Genomic DNA, 18,497 nt, shown 5'->3' on the forward strand with positions numbered 1-18,497 from the left:
TCAGTTCCCTCCTTCACAATTCAGGAGCTTGGATCAACGAGTCAATGCTCTTACAAAGGACATTTTTAGGAATACATAAAGCCGCCGGCCTTGACCAACATTGAATTTTATCATCTCTGCTATCCCACAGGGACTTCTTATCGACGGGCTTTAAGGAGGGTCTGATGCTCAAGCTATCATAGCAACCAACGAACCCAGAACCAGTGACCTGGGCTATCTGCCAGTTTCCATCTTCGTCCTCAAGGGCCTGGCATAAAATACCAAATAGTATGAAAGAATTTCCTCTCCTTCTCTTATCATTACCTTTTCCCCTTGGGCTCAAAATCTAAGCAGTTAGGTAGTTTGGTTTCTAGAAAAAGGGTTTTAACAAAATAAAATCTGGCCCAAGCTGTCCTTTACCATGAGAATAAAATCCCATGTGCCTCCTGAGTTTGTGTTAGCAAGCACTTTGAATGTGTGCACTGTCACTTTCAGAACAGTGGCTTTAATGTGGACTTCCAGATTCTGATCAAGGCTGCACTCTAGCAAGACCTAGGGAGTTAACAAACAGACCAGGAGATGACATTTTAATATTAAATTTACTGGAAAGAACAACAAAAAAAATACAGCATCATTATATAATTTAAGACTTTCTCACTGGCAATTGTGCATATGAAAACCAGTGAGTCTTATACAAAAATACTTTATTATACAAGATAGACCGCCTTCAAGTTGCCATCTGAAGAGTTGGTGGGGAGAGGTTCACCTGAAAAGTTTTCTCATGGAAATCCAGTCCCTTGGCTCCACTGACACACGGACAAGTCTCCATCCATCAGCTTTCCGCCAGCCTCGAGAAGATCTGTCTTCTCTGTTCTGGGGTCATGTGTTCACAAGCTTCAAAAATGTTTGCCAAAATTAAAGTCTGCTGAATTGTTCTTGCCTTCACCCATATCCTTCCATTCATTCCAAACACTATCTCTAGAGGATAGAGTTTTCCCACTTCCTGTATGATCTCACAGTCTGGAGCCAGGAGCCTGGTGAGGAAGAGGAAGAAAATGAAATTGTCATTAAGGGTAGGGTAAGTTCCTACTCTTTCGTAGAAGGGACGCCTTATCTGGGCAGCTTTATAGTTACTCAAAGCCCCGTGACAATGGTCCAAGAACAAAAGCGTGCAACTAGACTTGCTGCCTCCTTCAAGAAGTTTCCTGTTTGCCAATGCACCAGAGGTCACAATGGAGGCCCGTCCCAAGAGAAACCAGAGCTAAGTCATTCACCTCCATCAGCGCTGCAAAAGAGAGAAGAGCCCTTTCCATAAATGGCAGAACACTAACTCTAAGCTTTAGAACCTTAATTTGAGACTGCTGAGATGCCTGGGAATACCTGGGGTAAGTGCTTTGCAAGCACAAGGATGCTGCTTAGCTAACACGCTCTTCTAATTCTGTCCCTCACATCTGCAAATCTGTAGTCAGAAGAGATGTACAACAGGGGGTCTGAACTTCCAGTGGCTCTGGGAGTAAAGCTTTTTAATATGGCCCAGCTTTAGGTATGTAGAGGAGTGCGGTGGCATAGTGGTTTCTATGTTGGATTGCTAACCTCAAGGTCGACAGTTCGAAAACACCAAACAATGCACAAGGCCTCTTCTCTCATAGTTACTTAGTCTCGAAACCCACAGGGACATTTCTACCCTGACCTGTAGGGTTGCTGAGTCAGAACTGACTCATGACAGTGAGTTTGCTTTGGTTCTGTTGGGCAGGTAAAGAGAACCTGACTAGGGGAAACACTGACATTGAGGCTGCACCTGAGCCTAGTATCAGAGAAATTTGGTCATTCTATTCATTTCTAAACTGCGTCTTCACGCCAATTATTTCAAAGTTCGGGGAAGGTCAACTTTTCACTTTGAGGCTGAGAAAGTCAGCCCTTGCTAAGAAACCCCACAGCCTAGCCAGGTGTCCAAGACATTATCATTGTAAAAGGAGCTAAGCACGTCAGCAGGCATCAGGACTTACTTTCTAATTAAGCCCAAAGTCACTTTAAAAAGCAGGCCGTCCTGTCCAATCACACCCATTCCGTTGGCTCGTCCACAGCTGTCAATACAGACCATCTCTGGTTCCATATCTTTGTTAGCAACCACAAACTGGCCATAGATGAGATCTCCAACCTGCAACGATCATTTAAAAACTGTTTATTTCACCTTGGGCAGCCATTCTACGGTCAGGTTATCCAGTGTTTCCCCACTGGGAGCAAGATTGCCCACCGGCAGTTCTGTGGCTGAGGGTGTTAACTATACTTCGGAATCCAGCCCCTTTGGAGTTGATTCTTCAAAAGAGGATAAAGTAACACATGTACCCCTACCCTTTCCCCACTAGAAAATCCTCAGAGTGGAGGCATCTCATGGCCAGAGAATGGTACCGTTCGTTATGGTAACTGCTAGCTACCTGCGGGCACTGAGACAAGTTTAAATAAAAATCAAACCTAATTAAAATGTAATTCAGTTCCTCCATTCAATCAGCAGCTACATTTAAGACCTCCACAACCACATGCGAGTACTATACTGGTCAATGCAAACATAGAGAATTAGCAGAGTGACGGGGTTCTATCAGATCCCGCTGCCCTAGAGGGTGCAGGAGACATGGCTAGAGGAAGGAACTCCTGGTATGCAAGTTAACCTAGCAAAATAGCTAGGGTCAGGGTAAGCCCTTGATTATTTCTCCATGCAAAGTTTACTTTAAAAACTCCACACAGCTGAACTTCAAAATGATGGAACCGAGGAAACCAAGTGAACGTGGTCACTTTACTCAAGGAAGCACCAACAAGGAGAACTCCAGATAAACAGTACACTCACTGCCCTTCAGGCGCTTCGCTCTTGGTGGCAGCATGGATGTACATTTGTACAAAAACACTTGATTCAAGGCTGAATCGATGACGTGCTATTAAAGAGTTCAAATAAAGTGATTCATGACGGGGTGTGTGTGTGTGTGTGTGTGGCGCTTTACTGGGTGGAAGTACCCACCGTGGTTTCGAAGAATGAGTATATGGTCCACAAGAGAGAAGAGGCTACAGAGTGAGCAAAGGCACAGGGCTGCAGGGATTACGTATGTGCGAGGGGCTGTTAAGAGTTTGATGTGATTCAAGCATGGTCGTAAGGAGGAGATGATTATGCATGAGGCAAGACCCCTGAGTGTTATGCTAAGGACTCCTGAGGCTCTGAAGAACCACTTTGTTTTGAGAAAGGAAGTAGGTGAGGATATCAGCTCTGAAAAGTCTGGATGGAGAGACCAGAGGGTGAGACAGGATGCCAATGAAGTCATGATCAAGTCTAGTCAAGGGTAGCCAAGCCTGAATTTGCACAGTGGAGATACAGGAACGGGCATGAAGAAAAATGGTTAACATACCAGTTAAGTTAGAAGGTTCAAAGAAACCACTCAACTTCTGGGTTGTATAGGCAAGAAGACTCGGCCTGCACTGTGGGATGTCAGTCCCAGGGCCAACCACCAGGATGGATGAAGGGATAAGGCAATGTGCCACTTTTCCATCCTTTGTCGTTCAACTGACTTCCTTGGCCAGTGCCCATGATAGTGAAGAAAACAGATAGAACCTTTCAACTCAGTCATGCAGTAGCCCCGAAGAACTAATGGTACAAACAAAGAACGCACCCATGGTCTGTCTACCCCAGGAGCTGAAGCTCCCGAAGGACCTCTTGGGGCCTGAGTGATCAAGGACATGCTCTTTGGACACAATTCAGCCACTTTCCAGATATTTTCACATTCTAAGTAATGAATTTTTCTCCCCTCACCCCAGACTTTTGAAACCAAAGGTCCCCCTCATTACCTGCACATTTGGTCTGTTTCTTTTAGTAGCACCTTCAAAGGCCAAGTAAGACAAAGAAGCTGGCTCACTCCCTCCAACATCAACTTTGAATGTATCACCAGATTTGGCGGTCACTATGCCGATGACGTGGTCTCCTTTCACTGGGACATACTAAAAAAGCAAACAATGAGAGCAGTACAGATTACAATGAATTCCAGCAATTTTTAAAACTAATCCACTGCCATCTAGTAGATGTCAAGTGACAGTAACACTGCAAGGGAAGGTTAAGACTCCTTAAATATTTATGGGTGTGGAGAGCCTCATCTTTCTCCCGAAGAACAGCTTGTAGGTTTGAACCGCAGGCTTTGAGGTCCAACACCAAGCCTACTGCATCACCAGGGCTCCTTAGTAGTGAATTTATTATGGTCATCATTAGAGGTGTTTAGAAAGTGCTTTAATTCCCGTTATCCACCCTTCCTGAATACCCTCTTCAGCTTCCTCCCCAGAAAGTCTCTGGCTTGTGTTTGCCCAGCTGCCCAGCGCCGCACGGTTCCCTACAACCAAGGACGCCCATCTCATTCACTGCTTGACAAGTCTGCTCATAAGAAACTTCTTGTTGCAGGGAAAGTGTTAAACTCCTTGTGACACGGACTGAGTCGAGTTCTTCCTCTAGGGCCTCAAAGAAAAAGTTTGTCAGCCCCTGACTTTGGGGACAATGCCCAAGTGTCACCATCCTCATCTCCCTTGGCATATCCTAAGGTTCCCCCCCCCCCACCCCCGCCTTTCTCCCCTGGTCGCCCTGCTCAAGCCGCGTTCCCGGTCAGGATTGCTAAAGACAAAGGTGGGAGACGGAGATGAGGCGGGCAATATTCGCAGAACAGATGATGCTCCCGGAAGTCTCCCAGAACAGATGTACCACTCTGGTTGCCGCCCCTCCAGCTCACCCGCTTCTGCTGCGAGTCCACCCAGTAAACGCCGCCGCCGCCGCCGCCGGGCTCCTTGTGGCGAAGGCGGCCGCACTTGGTGACCAGGAGACGCTCCCCGCAGCGCCGCAAGCCCGGGCCGCACACGACGCGCACGCGCGAGCGCGGCGCGGGGCTCAGGCGCAGCGGGCGTTCCCCGGCGCCGCCGGGGCCTTCGGCGTCCTCGTGCTCCGGCAGCAGCAGCTCCTCTCCCGGGAGCACCAGCTGACCCAGCACGGCGCGCGCCGCCCGGGCCTGGCCGCTTGCGAGCGATTCTGCCCCGACAGCCGCCGCTTCCGCCATCGCGGGCGCCACCGGACACCGATTCCGGCCCGGGCTCCCATTTCCGGCCTCGTGTCCAATCGCCAGCGGGCACAGCGCTTTCCGTTTCCGGCACTGCCGTCGCGGAGACGTCACTTCTGCGGAGCCCAATTGCTGCGAGCGCGCGGACCCCCCGCGGCGCCTGCGGTGGCGTTTCGGGTTGGTCGCCGGTGTGGCGGGCGGGTACGTGACACGCTTAGCCTGATTGGACCGCGGTGCGTTCGCTTCCGGGTCACTGGGCCGCGAGCCTCGTGGCGGGTCGCACCGTGGGAAGCCAGATGTACGCTAGTGTGGACTCGTGGGAAGTGAGCGGGCTTGGTCGTTGGGTAGGCCCACCTTTCCTTCTCTAGGACGGCGGCATTCTCTTTAAACGAAAACCTTTTTGGGTGTGGCCGGGAAGGGGCTTATTCACACTCTGGATACCACCTAGAATAAAAAGTCAATAATTAAAAACGATAAACCCTCCTGGGCTTTACCCATTTGTCTCAAGCGAGGCAGTCAACCCTTGCTGTGATTTTTTGTAGCCAAGGGTCCGACATGAAATAGGTGCAGGTGAATGAATGTATTCTTCGACTTCCACTTAAGCTCAAAAGGACAATGTTCAGAAGGGTTAGGAAATAAGAATGGAAACCAGAAACCCAGGGATGGATAAGTGATGGTTGAAGGAGGAAACGCCAGAGATGCATGTGCCTGAATTGCTAGATAGAAAACTGTGCTCGGTCATGTTAAAGCCTACACTAAATTGCCAGTTAACTTTTTTTAATTAAACGAAAGTGAAATTACTAGTCAGACCACACCACACACCGATGCACATTTTCATTAATTGTGAACTACCCTGATAGGGAGTGGGGAAATCAATGACCACTGTGAAGTCATCTTGGCGATTTGGGTTGTGCAGGTGTGTAGCAGCTGGTTACAGTCCATATTGCTTCTGGGTCTCCGCTCTCGGAATCACTGGTTTTCCCCATCACTTGGCACCTCCAATGACTACTTGGTCAGACTTCCCAGCAGTGGTGAGAGGACCTGGGGATTCCATGGGCATGGCTGAGGGGTGGGTTTTTTTAAATCATTCTGTTGGGGCTAGTACAACACTTAGCATAATTCATACATACATCAATTGTGTCAAGCACATTTGTACATTTGTTGCCATCATCATTCTCAAAACATTTGCTTTCTACTTGAGCCCTTTGTATCAGCTCATTTCCCCCACCCTCCCTCGTGAACCCTTGAACATTTATAAACTAGTTATTTTGTCATGTCTTACACTGTCTGACATCTCCCCTCGCCCACTTTTCTGTCTGTCCCCAGGGAGGGGGTTATATGTAGATCCTTGTGATTGCTTCCTCCCCCTTTACCCCACCTTCTCCTTCCCCTCCTGGTATCCCTACTCTCACTATTGGTCCCGAGGGATTTATCTGTCCTGGATTCCCTGTGTTTCTGGTTCTTATCTGTACCAGTGTACATCCTCTGGTCAAGGTGGAATTGTAAGGTGGAATTGGAATCATGATAGTTGGGGGGGAGGAAGCATTTAAGAACTAGAGGAAAGATGTATGTTTCATCATGTATGTTTCATCCTGACTGGCTCGTCTCCTCCCCACGACGCTTCTGGGATGGCATGTCCAATTGCCTACAGATGGGCTTTAGGTCCCAACTCCACACTCCCCATCATTCACAATTATAGGATTTTTTGTTCTTTGATGCCTAATACCTGATCCATCAACACCTTGTGATCACACAGGCTAGTGTGCTTCTTCCATGTGGGCTTTGTTGCTTCTCAGTGAGATTGCCTCTTGTTTATATTCAAGCCTTTTAAGACCCCAGATGCTGTATCTTTTGGTAGCCTGGCAACCATTAGCTTTCTTCACATTTGCTTATGTACCTGCTTTGTCTTCAACAATCATGTCGGGAAGGTAAGGATCATGGAATGCCTGTTTAATAGAACAAAGTATTCTTGCATTGAGAGAGTACTTGAGTAGAGGCCCAATGTCCATCTGCTACCTTAACACTAAACCTATAAATATATGCACATAGATCTATTTCCCCATCATCATATATATGTAAATTTACATATGTACATGCCTGAATTCTTTTGTTGCTTTGTTTTGCTCTGTCTTGTTTTTTGTGCATATTATTATCTGCAGGTTTATCTAGATAAGGTAGACTGGATAAACAATCTGGAGGAGAAAACAACAGGATTGACAGTTCCAGGGGCACATGGGAGAGGGGGAGGTGGGGGAAAGGAAGTGGGTGTTAACAAGCCCAGGGACAAGGAAGCAACAAGTGATCCAAAATCAATGACGAGGGTGTAGGAGGCCTGGTAGGGCTTGATCAAGGGCAATGTAACCCAGAGGAATTACAAAATCCAAATGAAAGCTGAGCATGATGGTAGGACAAGAGGAAAGTAAAAGTAAATAAGAGGAAATAACTAGGAGGCAGAGGGCATTTATAGAGGTCTAAATACAGGCGTGAGGGGGTAGATTTTACTTGGCCCTATTTCTTCTGCGCATCTTTCCGAGGCACCTACTTCAAAGTGAACTTTAAAAAGTCTAAGCACTGTTTCTTTAACTTGCCACCTAACATTTGGTGAGATGCTGGTGAGCTTTCTTCCCTGCCTTCGAGTTGATTCCACCACACGGTGACCCTTTGGAGCAGGGTGGAACTGCCCCTGTAGGTTTCAGAGACGTAATTCTTTAAGAGAGTAGAAAACCTCATCTTTCTCCCACAGGGTGGTTGGTAGTTTTGAACCGCTGACCTTGTGGTTAGCAGCCGATTGCATTAACAATAGGCCACCCGATGTCATGGAAGGGCGACAGAAAATCAACTTTTGTGTAGCAGTCTGATTGTGGTAATAAATGTTCTTGATTCGTTTTCCTGGCAGGATTAGGCCACGCTCCTGGGAGAAAAATGGTGCCTATACGGGTTTTCTCCTCCTGCCTCACGAAGGGCTAGAACCAGCAGATACATAGTGATCAAGCCAAGCTCAATCCTGGCTGGCCCAAAACCATTTCCGGAGGATGCACAAATGACCCCAGGAAGGCCTGGGAGACAAGAGCCCGTCCAAGTCCCTTCTGCACCCTACGCAGGTAGTGGGCGTCTGGAGGGAAATCGGCCTAAGCCTTCCCGAGGCACTCCTTCCAGGTCCACTTTCCCGTGAGACCACCCTTGGGCAGTCTGGCTCCTTCCCAAGCACGGAGAAGCAGCTGCTGAGGTCCTGCAGAGGCTGGAAGCGAGGGCCGAGGGGGCGGGCCATCATCGCCTCCTGGCGACGCCCACCCAGCGCACCCCGAGGGGCGGCCCCGGAGGGGGCGTGGCGCCCGGAGGACGGCGCCGGCCACTCCACCGAGAACCGCCACGTAGAAGTCCACTGCCACGTCGGTCCGCGCTTCGCTGCCTCGCGGCCTCTGGCTCCGGTGAGTGGGCGCGCGGGCCGCACCCCCAAGATTCTGGAATCCGTGAGACCCCGTGGACACAGGTCCCCAGGATTCGGCTATCCGCTCCGTGGAGGTGGGAATTTGAGGCCACGAAGGCGCGTGTGGAACTCAGTTCACACTCCGCCCGCAACTCCGGGGACGGAGCCTGGTGGGAGCCGTGGCGTCGCGGTTACAAAGTTTTCGCGGGCCTCGGCGCGCCCTGCCAGTTTCGTGGTAAAGTGGCCGCGTGGTGGGAAGAATGCGGGAAGCCCGCGCGGCCGGTGGCCCTTCCGGTGGCGAAGCCACGCTGCCCACGGCGCGTGCGAGTGTCGGCCATGGGCCCTCGCCCGGGCGGGCGCTGCAGCAGCGGAGCCCGCGTGCGTGCGTGCGTGCGTGCGGCCGTGAACTCCGGGGTGCCGCTCCTCACTCTCCCAGTGCTGGGGGCGAGCGGGCAGAGGGACCGCCGACTGTCATGGCGGAAGGCCATGGCGGCCTTCCGGTCCCTTCCCGGGCGGGCGGCCTCGCGGAGGACGCTGTGCCGCTCTGGAAGTGGGAATCGTGGCCTCTGGGCTGCTTTCCTTTGTTGACCGGCGAGGCGGGCGTTTCGCTTTTGTGCTTCCAGTCAGTGAGCGGCACTGGTTGGCCATCTGCTCTGGGCCTCGGCGAGTTCGAGTTCAAGGGCTGCTGCAGACAAAGCCAGCCAGTTTGCCCAGAGCCTCCTGCAAGTCCAGCCCGAGGGCGCTGCAGGGGGAGCGCTTATCTTCAGATCTCCTGGCATTGTGGCTGCGTTATCTGCCTCACCACACCAGGCGGTTGATAAGATAAAAATGAATAATTGTACATAGTTGGGACTTGGTGTACTCAGAGAATTTATGGAATTTTTGCAAAACATTTTTGCCCTTATTATAAAAGTGATACAAGTTCATTATAGAAAATATGGGAGAAAATTAAACTATTGATCCATCAATATTCAGAAAATGACCACCATAAAAACATAAAATAAAACAGGCCGTTGAAACCCGCCAACTACTTATGGTAAAAAGATGAGGCTTTCTGTTCTATTCATGATTTCATGATTTCCATCCTCAGAAACCCACAGAGGCAGTTCCACTGTTTGTACAGGGTCGCTGGCTGTGACTCCGAATCCACTGGATAGCTTTGAGCTTGACTTTCTCGGGGTGGGGTTGTTGGCCCAGCAGAGGTTATTTTTGAGTGAAATTTAAAAGTTTGTTTAATTTTTGGTTTCTAAAAATTACAAATGAAATATGTAGTGAGAGATTTAGATACAAAAACATACCGTAAAAGAATCCATGCTTAATATTGTTATTCAAATATAGAATTTAATCCCAAAACATAGATGCTTACTGTTACTCCTCTACAAATGTACAGATTTTTAAATAATTTTTCATGAAAAGTTTTATTGGCGTATAATTCATATCATACAATTGAATAGTTCAGTCACATCAAGAAAAGTTACACAATCATCACTACAAACAGTTTTAGAACTCTTTCTTTCTTGTGAAAAGCATAACTTCTTAAACAGGATTTATGGGAGAAAATAACACATTTTTCTTCATACCAAATATTAGTACCAAATACTACTATTCTGTGTTAGGAATTCCATAAAATATCGTTTGGTTCCCAAACTCCCAGGTGAACTACATTCCTTTATAAGCTAAGAATTTTTTTTCTTATTTGAAATGACATTAAGTTTGGGCCTGGTGTATGTCACAATATAAAACCAATTGGAGTTACTTAAAACTACATAGAACAACTTTCTAGTTCATATTGACTCTAATTTCTTATTGGGGTATCATGTTACTTTGGTAGTCACTTTATACCATACATGACCAATTAAAATAATTAAAAACCTTGAAAAATAAAACAGTAGGGAAGCAGATAGAATTTAAAATTCCACCAAATTGTACATTCTTTACTTGCCTAGGAATAACATGGAATAGATTCTGTATCCATTGAACTTATTTGTGCCTTAATTTGCTCATGGATAAAATGATAACAGTACCTACCTGTAAGGGGAGGGAGAAAGGGTAGAGATGGAGGACAGAACAGCATGAGCTCTTGTGTATGACCCAGTCAGACATTTCTTCTTTGACTCCTAACAATAGCAGAAGCGGATTTGTTTTGTTAGCCAAACTCAATTCCCAAGCTACATCAGGGAATGCTCTGTTAAATTCCCAAGAAACGGGTCTCTCTTTTCCAGTGCCTTAGCCACAGGTCAGACCTTGTCACAGCTTCTGAATGACCACCCTTATTCATGCTTCCACTGTCATCCTTCCTCCCAAAGCCTACTACCTATCTTAATAACCCCGCCCACGGTCTTTGCTCCCAAATGCTCCTAGTTTTCCCCTATCGCCTGCAGAGGAAAGTAAGTTCTGCCCGGAAATTGTCTGAGAAAAACCTCAACTTCCTCCAAAAGCCAAACTCAGTGTGATCGAGTCGATGTCGACTCCTAGTGCCTCTGTAGGACAGAGTAGAACTGCTTCTGTGAGTTTCCGAGACGGTAACTTTATGGACATAGAAGCATGGTCTTTTCTCCAGCGGAGCTGCTGGTGTTTTCAAACTTCAGACCTTGTGGTTAGCAGCCCAATGCGAAATCACTACACCACCAGGACGCCTCCAACTTCCTGGAGGATAACAAAATGTTTCGGAGCTCTAACAGAGATGACTAAGCATACAAGAATATTCGCCTACTGTAATTCCAGAGATACCAAAGTAGACGAAAAATTCCCTGGGCCAGATCAACAACTTTATGAATCTGTACAACAAGCTGCAGGATCATCAGTGCAACAGCACAGATTCACCCACCCCCAAATCCAGACTGAATGCATTGGGCTCCGATGGGGGGCTGTGCATATGCTCAGAGTAACTTGAACAGGACTAGTTCAATATAAAGAATGAACTATAAGAGGGTATTGGAATAATAAGTGATTGGCTAGTGAGAAGTAAAAAGAGACTAAAAAAAAGACAGATGATGCAACTGTAATGAATAGCCCTATCCTTAGTGTGGGATGCAGTCCCCTAAGAGTCTGTCCCCTCAGCAGCTCAGGCAGATTGGGAAATTGATGGAGTGAGCGTGGCCATGGCTTACTAGATGGCAGAAATGTAGTGGAAAGTGGTGCCAGTTGAAATTGCTGTAAATCTGCTCTCTAGAACTTGCTGCCTTTTGTAGGGTGCTATTCCTGGAGCAGTACCTTCTGGAAGACTCTTAAAAAACTGCCCAATGGGGTGCTAAAGAAAACTGCTGGCCCCTTGTTACTACTTCTGGGCACCAAGCAAAGCAAGAGCCACATAATGCAGAGTCCACTGCATTGCAGGAATGTGGCAGTGGCCATATTTGGACCTGGAAGTAAAGCCCATTCCTCCTGCAGTGTTTCTTCATTTTGCAGGCCTCCTCCCAACAGAACTTGGCATTATGACAGCTGGCAGAGGAAAAATACTTAAAAGGCTCAGATCTTATTTTCTCAGACCAAGTGGTGAACGATCAGTTTAGAGCCTCTAAACTCAAACTCACTGCCATCGCATCAGTTCTGACTCAGAGTCACCCTAGGGGCACACTCAACCTGTCTCTCTGGATCTCCGAAGCTGTAAATATTTTTGAGCAGCAGAAAGCCTTGACTTTGCCCTACAGAGCTGCTGGTGGATTCAGACTGCAGACCTTGTGGTTAGCAGCCCAATGCATAATCCACTATGCCACCAAGGCTCCTTAATTTGGAGCCCAGAGGCAATAAATTGATAGCTGGCACACGGTTTCATGAAGCATGTAAGGGACAGTAATTAAGTTGAGTCAGTAATTACCAGGGACAGTAATTAAGTCCAGTCTTTCAACCTTCCACCATTAAGTATAACTTAGCTGTGGGTTTTTCAAGATTACCCTCTAAGCCTCAGGAAGTTTATTTTATTCCTAGTTTTTTCAGTGGTTTTATCATGAAAGGGTGTTACATTTTCTTTTATTTTTTATACCTACTGCGATCAGGATTTTCTTTTCAGATGATGAACCAAACCTACATGCCTGGGATAAATGCCACTTGGTTGTGGTATAAAACCAAACTCACTGCTGTGGAGTCACTGCTCAGTCCTAGTGGTCTCTGTGGGTGTGGGAGACCGGAGCTGTTTGCAGGCGGAGAAAGCCCAGTCTCTCGTGCAGAGCTGCTGGTGGTTTCAAATGCCGACCCCGCAGGTCGGAGTCTAATTTGTTGCTGGATTGCTTGGCTAGTCCTCTGTGGAGGACTTTCAAGTCGGTGTTCATCAGAATACTTTTCTTGTGATGCCTTTTGTTTTTGGTATCAGGATAATACTGGCTTCAGAGAATTAGTTGGGTGTACTGTATTCGCTTTGTTAGTTTGGGGAAGAATTCTTTTTTCTTTTTAAGAATTCTTAAAGAATGAGTATTCATTCTTCTGGTTTACTACACATTCCCAGTGAAGCCACTTGGACTTAAGTAAAAAAAAACAAAACAAGTCTCTTTCTGACTCCACCCTTTCTGACTTCACTGTCACTTTCTACAACTCCAGCAAGTCCCAGGAGTTGAGTTGTCCCTTTTTATATCTGCTTCTCCGTATACCTCAGGCTTCCCGTTATCCAGGACTCAGCTTCCTTGAGTCAAGAAACCCTGCCGCTCCTGTTAACCATCTCTGCAAGCGAGTGCTAGGCATTTCCCCGCGCGGCAGTGGAGCAAGCCTCATCTAAAGTTAGAAGCCAGAGCGCCTCTGGCCTGAGTCACAGCTCCAGCTTGCTTCCATGCTTCCTGCATGGATATGCGCCCCTCCTTCGAGAGAGGAAAGAAGACTTGGGCCTTGATACAGTCTTGGGGTAGTAGGGCAGTAGCTAGGAGTTAAAAGAGTTACGTAGGAGCCCTAAAAGGCCCCCCAAGTCCAGACACTGAACAGGTCAGGGCGTTTTAGTGCAACGGTTCTGAGCCTGTGCAACTCCCAGGTTCAGTCGGCCTTGCCACTTGCTGTGTGTGACCTGCACATATGCTCGCATCTTTAGTGTAAAGTGGGGGCCACGGATCGTCCTCGAACACAGCCTCCTACAGCACAGGCCCTCGCTGCCACTGCAACTGCCCGATTCGCCCAGAGGCTAACACTGCTGTAATTGTAACCGAGCATCCGGAGCCCACCGAGGCACGCGTTTCCCTCACGGCCCCGCCGGCCGGGCGGTGTCCCCGCAATCCTGGTCCCCCGCGGGCGGTGGCCGAGGTGTGGCGCGAGTTTCCCAGCCGGCAGGATTAGGTCTCCGCACGCCGGAAGTGGCCGCTGGAGCGGGCGCGCTGAGGTGTCTGCTGGCGGGCAGCGGCCCGGAGCAGGGGGCGGGGGCGCTGGTCATGTTTCCCTTTGGGCCCTGCAGCCCCGTTGGGGACGAGGCGGCCGGAGCCGGGGCTGAGGAGCCGGCGGCCACCGCCGACCTGCCCCCGTCCCCGCCCGCGGCTGGCGCGGCCCTTCCCCCGCCGCCGGCCCGCAGCCCCGGCCGCCCCGGCGCCCCCTCACCGCCCCCGGCCCTGCGAGCCGGCGAGACCGCCGCCGAGCCTCCGGCAGCCCGGGGCCCGGGAGAGCCGTCGCCGTCCTCCCCGCCGCGCCAGCAGCCGGGGCCGGACGGCAGGGCCGGGGGCCGAGGCGGGCCGGGCTTCAGCGGGGCCCCCGGTGCCCGGCTGTTCGGGTGGCTGCGAGAGCGCAGCCTGGGCCGCGGGCTTTTCGTGGACCCGGCGCGGGACAATTTCCGAACCATGACGAACCTCTACGGCTCCATTCACCCCGCCGACTCCGTGTACCTCAGCACCCGGACCCACGGCGCGGTCTTCAACCTCGAGTATTCCCCTGACGGGTGAGTGGGCCCTGGACGAGGCCTAGGGTGGGGGCGGGGGCACCGCCATCCCTAGGCCCGCGCGCGCGCCCGCGAGCCTCGCGCCAGGCCTCACGCGCTTTACTCCATTAGCCTGCTGACGGGCCCCAAGGAGGCCCAAAGCCACAAGCAGGTTGTCCGAGCCAGCACGCATTCAGCTTGCCTGGCACCCAGCAGGTGCTCTATAAATGCCTTTGGAATCGATTCCAATTCGTGCCTCCATCCTCTTACCTGCTGCCAGCCAGTCAGTCCATCCTGGCCCGCAAAGTCCCGGTGCGGTGCCACGTGCTTGGCGTGCTCCGAAGGAAGGGTGAAGTGGGCCCAAAGCAGACTGGTATCTCAGGATTTTGGCGGGGAGAGGGGTTGTGCAGTTCCCAAGGAAGCTCGATGGGGGCTGTAGGATAAGCAAGACTATCTGCTCCCATAAAGATGTGCAACCCTATCCAGGATCGTGGAGCCCTGAGTCCGAATGGAAACGATGGCACTGGTTTGGTTTTGAGTTTTGTGAGGTTCCCAAGCTGTTGGATGGCCATTGTTAAGTGACTGCGCAGACTCACATCTGTGTACGACACACCACCACCCAGCCCTGCGCCATCCTTACACTTGTCATGTTTGAGTTCATGGTTGCAGCCACTGTCGTTCCATCTTGTCCCTCTGTTACCAAGCCTAATGTCCTTCTCCAGGGACTGGTCTCTCCTGATACGTCCAAAGTACGTCTTGAGACCGTCTCATCAAATTTGCCTCTAAGGAGCATTTTGGTTGTATTTCCTCCAAGACAGAGCTGTTTGTTTGGCATCTTTGGTACTTTCTCCTTTTGGGTACTTTCAATATTCTTTGCCAACATGTCAATCAAACGAATCAATTCTTCGCAATCTTCCTTACTCAGTGTCCAACTTCCACATGCATATGAGGCAATTGAAAATACCATGGCTTGAATCCGGTGAACCTTAGTCGTCAAATTAAAGTCCTTGTTTTTCAACACTCGTGCAGCAGATTTTGCTCAATGCAATGTGTTTTTTGACTGCAGATGCAGATAGGCTTCTATAATGGGTAACCAGCATTTTTTTCTCTCTGATGATTAAACAGTTTTTTTCATGTTTGGCCTAGATTTACTGTGAACAGTGGACAATTTTTGTAGTATATATTTGAAAATATGTCTTTAGTACATGGGCAAGTTTAACAACTTTCTCTCACTGTCATTGAGTCATAGTCATGCCAACTCGTAGTGACCCTTTGGGACAGGGTAGGATTGTCCCTGTGAGTTTCTGACCGAGCTGGCTTCACAGTAGTTTAACAGCAGTCAAAAGGGGAAAAGTATATACAATATTTGTCCCACTGTGAGACAAAAGTGGTGTTGTGGTTAGGTGCCATCAGTCAATTCCAACTCACAGCAACAAAACGAAACACTGCCCAGTCCTGAGCCATCCCCACAATGATTGCTCTGTTTGAGTCCATTGTAGCCACGGTGCCAATCCATCATGTTGTTGACCTTCTACTTTACCAAGCATGAGGTCCACTTCTCCAGGTCACATTCTTTTTTTTAAAATCATTTTATTGGGGGATCTTACAGCTATTATCACAATCCATACATCCATCCATTTTGTCAAGCACATTTGTATATATATTGCCATTATTTTCAAAACATTTCCTTTTTACTTGAGCCCTTGTTATCAGCTCATTTCTACTCCTCCCTCATGAACTCTTGATAATTTGAAAATTATTATTTTGTCATGTCATACACCAACTGCTGTCTCTTTTCATCCACATTTCTGTTGTTCATCCTCCTGGGATGGGGTTATATGTCAATCATTATGATCCTTTCTCCCCCCGACCTTTCCTTTACCCTCCTGGTGTTGCTGCTCTCATTATTGGTCCTGAGGGGTTTATCTGTCCTGAATTCCCCGTGTTTCCAGCTCTTAGCTGTACCTGTATACAGGCTCTGATCTAGCCAGATTTGTAAGGTAGAATTGGGGTCATGATAGTGGGGAGAAGGAAGCATTAAGGAACTAGAGGAAAGTTGCATGTTTTATCGTTGCTATACTGCACCCTGACTGGCTCATCTCTTCCGTGTGACCCTTCTGTGAGGGGATGTCCAATTGTCTACAGATGGGCTTTGGGTCTCCACCCACCCTCCCCCTTGTTCACATTGATATTCTTTGTTCTGGGTCTTTGATGCCTGATACCTGATCCCATCAACACCTCATGATCACAGAGGCTGATGTGTTTCTTCTATGTGGGCTTTGTGGCTTCTCAGCTAGATGGCCGTTTGTTTACCTTCAAGCCTTTTACCAAGACCCCAGGTGCTAATATCTTTTGATAGCCAGGCACTATCACTCTCTTCACCACTTTTGCTTATGCACCCATTTTGTCTTCAGCAGTCTTGTTGGGAAGGTGAGGGTCATGGAATGTACAGGGCACATTCTTACTGTAGTTCCAAGTCGGAGTTTTTCCTTCTGGCAGTTCATGTTGTAGTCACTGTTCTTCATCAACACCATAATTCAAAGGCATCAATTCTTTGGGCTTCCTTATCCATTGTCAAGCTTTGGCATATCTAGGAGTTCATTGAGGATACCATGCCTTCCGTTAGGCGCTCTGTAGTCCTCAGTGTTGGCTTTGCTCTCTAACACTTTAAAGAGGTCTTTGGCAGAAGATCACAGTGACCTGATAGGACAGAGAGTAGAACTGTGGGTTTGGGAGAGTGTAACTCTTTTTTTTTTTTCGTTCGCACTTTATTTTATTTATTTATTTTTAAAAAGATTTTATTTATTTATAAGTGTTTTATTGGGGGCTCATACAACTCTTATCACAATCCATACATACACCAATTGTATAAAGCACATCTGTACATTCATTGCCCTCATTTTCAAAGCATTTGCTCGCCACTTAAGCCCTTTGCATCAGGTCCTCTTTTTTTTCCCCTCCCTCCCCCCTCCCCCCTCCCTCATGAGCCCTTGATAATTTATCAATTATTATTTTGTCATATCTTGCCCTGTCTCACGTCTCCCTTCACCCCCTTTTCTGTTGTCCATCCCCCAAGGAGGAGGTCACATATAGATCCTTGTAATCGGTTCCCTCTTTGCAACCCACTCTCCCTTTACCCTCCCAGCATCGCCACTCACACTCCTGGTCCTGAAGGTATCATCCACTCTGAATTCCCTGTGCCTCCAGCTCCCATATGCACCAATGTACATCCTATGCTCTATCCAGACTTGCAAGGTAAAATTCGGATCATGATAGTGGGGGGTGGGGGATGGAGGAAGCATTTAGGAACTAGAGGAAATCTTCATTGGTGCTACATCGCACCCTGACTGACTCATCTCCTCCCCGAGACCCCTCTGCAAGGGGATCTCCAGTGGCCAACAAATGGGCTTTGGGTCTCCACTCTGCACTTTCCCCCTTCATTCACTATGGTAAGATTTTTTTGTTCTGATGATGCCTTATACCTGATCCCTTCAACACCTCATGATCGCACAGGCTGGTGTGCTTCTTCCATGTGGGCTTTGCTGCTCCTGAGCTAGTTTACCTTCAAGCCTTTAAGAACCCAGATGCTATCTCTTGATAACCGGGCACCATCAGCTTTCTTCGCCACATTTGTTTATGCTGCACCCCTTTGTCCTCAGCGATCGTCTCCTGGAGGTGTGCACCCAATGATATGATTTTTTGTTCTTTGATGCCTGATAACTGATCCCTTTAGAACCACGTGATCACACAGGCTGGTATGTTCTTCCATGTGGGCTTTGTTGTTTCTGAGCTAGATGGCTGCTTCTATATCTTCAAGCCTTTAAGACCCCAGACACTGTATCTTTTGAAAGCCAGGTACCATCAGCTTTCTTCACCACATTTGCTTATTTACCCACTTTGTCTTCAGTGGTTGTGTTGAGAGGGTGAAGATCATAGAATGTCAATTTAATAGAAGAAAGTATTCATGCATTGAGGGAGTACTTGAGTAGAGGCCCAATGTCCTTCCACCACCTTGATACTAAACCTATAAATATAGGCACATAGATCTATTTCCCCATCCTCATATATTTTTGCATATGTACATGTCTTTGTCTAGACCTCTATAAATGCCCTTTCCTCCCAGCTCTTTTTTCTATTTCCCTTGACTTTCCTCCTGTCCTGCTATGATGCTCTGTCCCCACCTGGGTTTCAGCAATAC

At 48.5% G+C, this 18,497-nt stretch overlaps 2 protein-coding genes across 4 annotated transcripts in view; one reads left to right on the forward strand and one right to left on the reverse strand.

Moving 5' to 3' along the window:
- Nucleotides 1-549: 549 nt before the first annotated feature.
- Nucleotides 550-5,110, reverse strand: EXOSC3 (exosome component 3). 2 transcript variants are annotated; one of them, XM_075560182.1, is made up of 4 exons: nucleotides 4,731-5,098; nucleotides 3,808-3,957; nucleotides 1,986-2,137; nucleotides 550-1,013 (listed from the first exon to the last, which is right to left on the reverse strand). In XM_075560182.1, the coding sequence occupies exons 1-4, from the start codon at nucleotides 5,049-5,051 to the stop codon at nucleotides 812-814; spliced, it is 825 nt and encodes a 274-aa protein (XP_075416297.1). In that variant the 5' UTR covers nucleotides 5,052-5,098; the 3' UTR covers nucleotides 550-811. The 2 variants fall into 2 exon arrangements, with proteins under 2 accessions (XP_075416297.1, XP_075416298.1); XM_075560183.1 differs by lacking the exon at nucleotides 1,986-2,137 and having other exon boundaries at nucleotides 850-1,013; nucleotides 4,731-5,110.
- Nucleotides 5,111-9,150: 4,040 nt separating this feature from the next.
- DCAF10 (DDB1 and CUL4 associated factor 10) overlaps nucleotides 9,151-18,497 on the forward strand; it is a 43,696-nt gene continuing 34,349 nt past the window's right edge. The window contains exon 1 of one of the 2 annotated variants that reach the window (XM_075560180.1): nucleotides 9,151-14,320. In XM_075560180.1, coding sequence (XP_075416295.1) covers nucleotides 13,824-14,320 — 497 coding nt within the window. In that variant the 5' untranslated portion in view covers nucleotides 9,151-13,823. The remainder of the gene's footprint in view (nucleotides 14,321-18,497) is intronic. The other variant, XM_075560179.1, reaches the window with a different exon arrangement.

The sequence above is a fragment of the Tenrec ecaudatus genome, chromosome 10 (genome assembly GCF_050624435.1).
Source record: "Tenrec ecaudatus isolate mTenEca1 chromosome 10, mTenEca1.hap1, whole genome shotgun sequence".
Taxonomy (NCBI): domain Eukaryota; kingdom Metazoa; phylum Chordata; class Mammalia; order Afrosoricida; family Tenrecidae; genus Tenrec; species Tenrec ecaudatus.

Bases quoted from the DNA above. Each gene is read 5' to 3' on its own strand.
- EXOSC3 (XM_075560182.1), bottom strand. From the start codon at position 5,051: ATGGCGGAAGCGGCGGCTGTCGGGGCAGAATCGCTCGCAAGCGGCCAG. The intron at 2,138-3,807 runs GTAATGAGGGGG...TGATCGTTGCAG, and splicing joins GAAACAGACCAAATGTGCAG to GTTGGAGATCTCATCTATGG. The intron at 1,014-1,985 runs GTAAGTCCTGAT...CTTCCTCACCAG, and splicing joins ACTTTGGGCTTAATTAGAAA to GCTCCTGGCTCCAGACTGTG.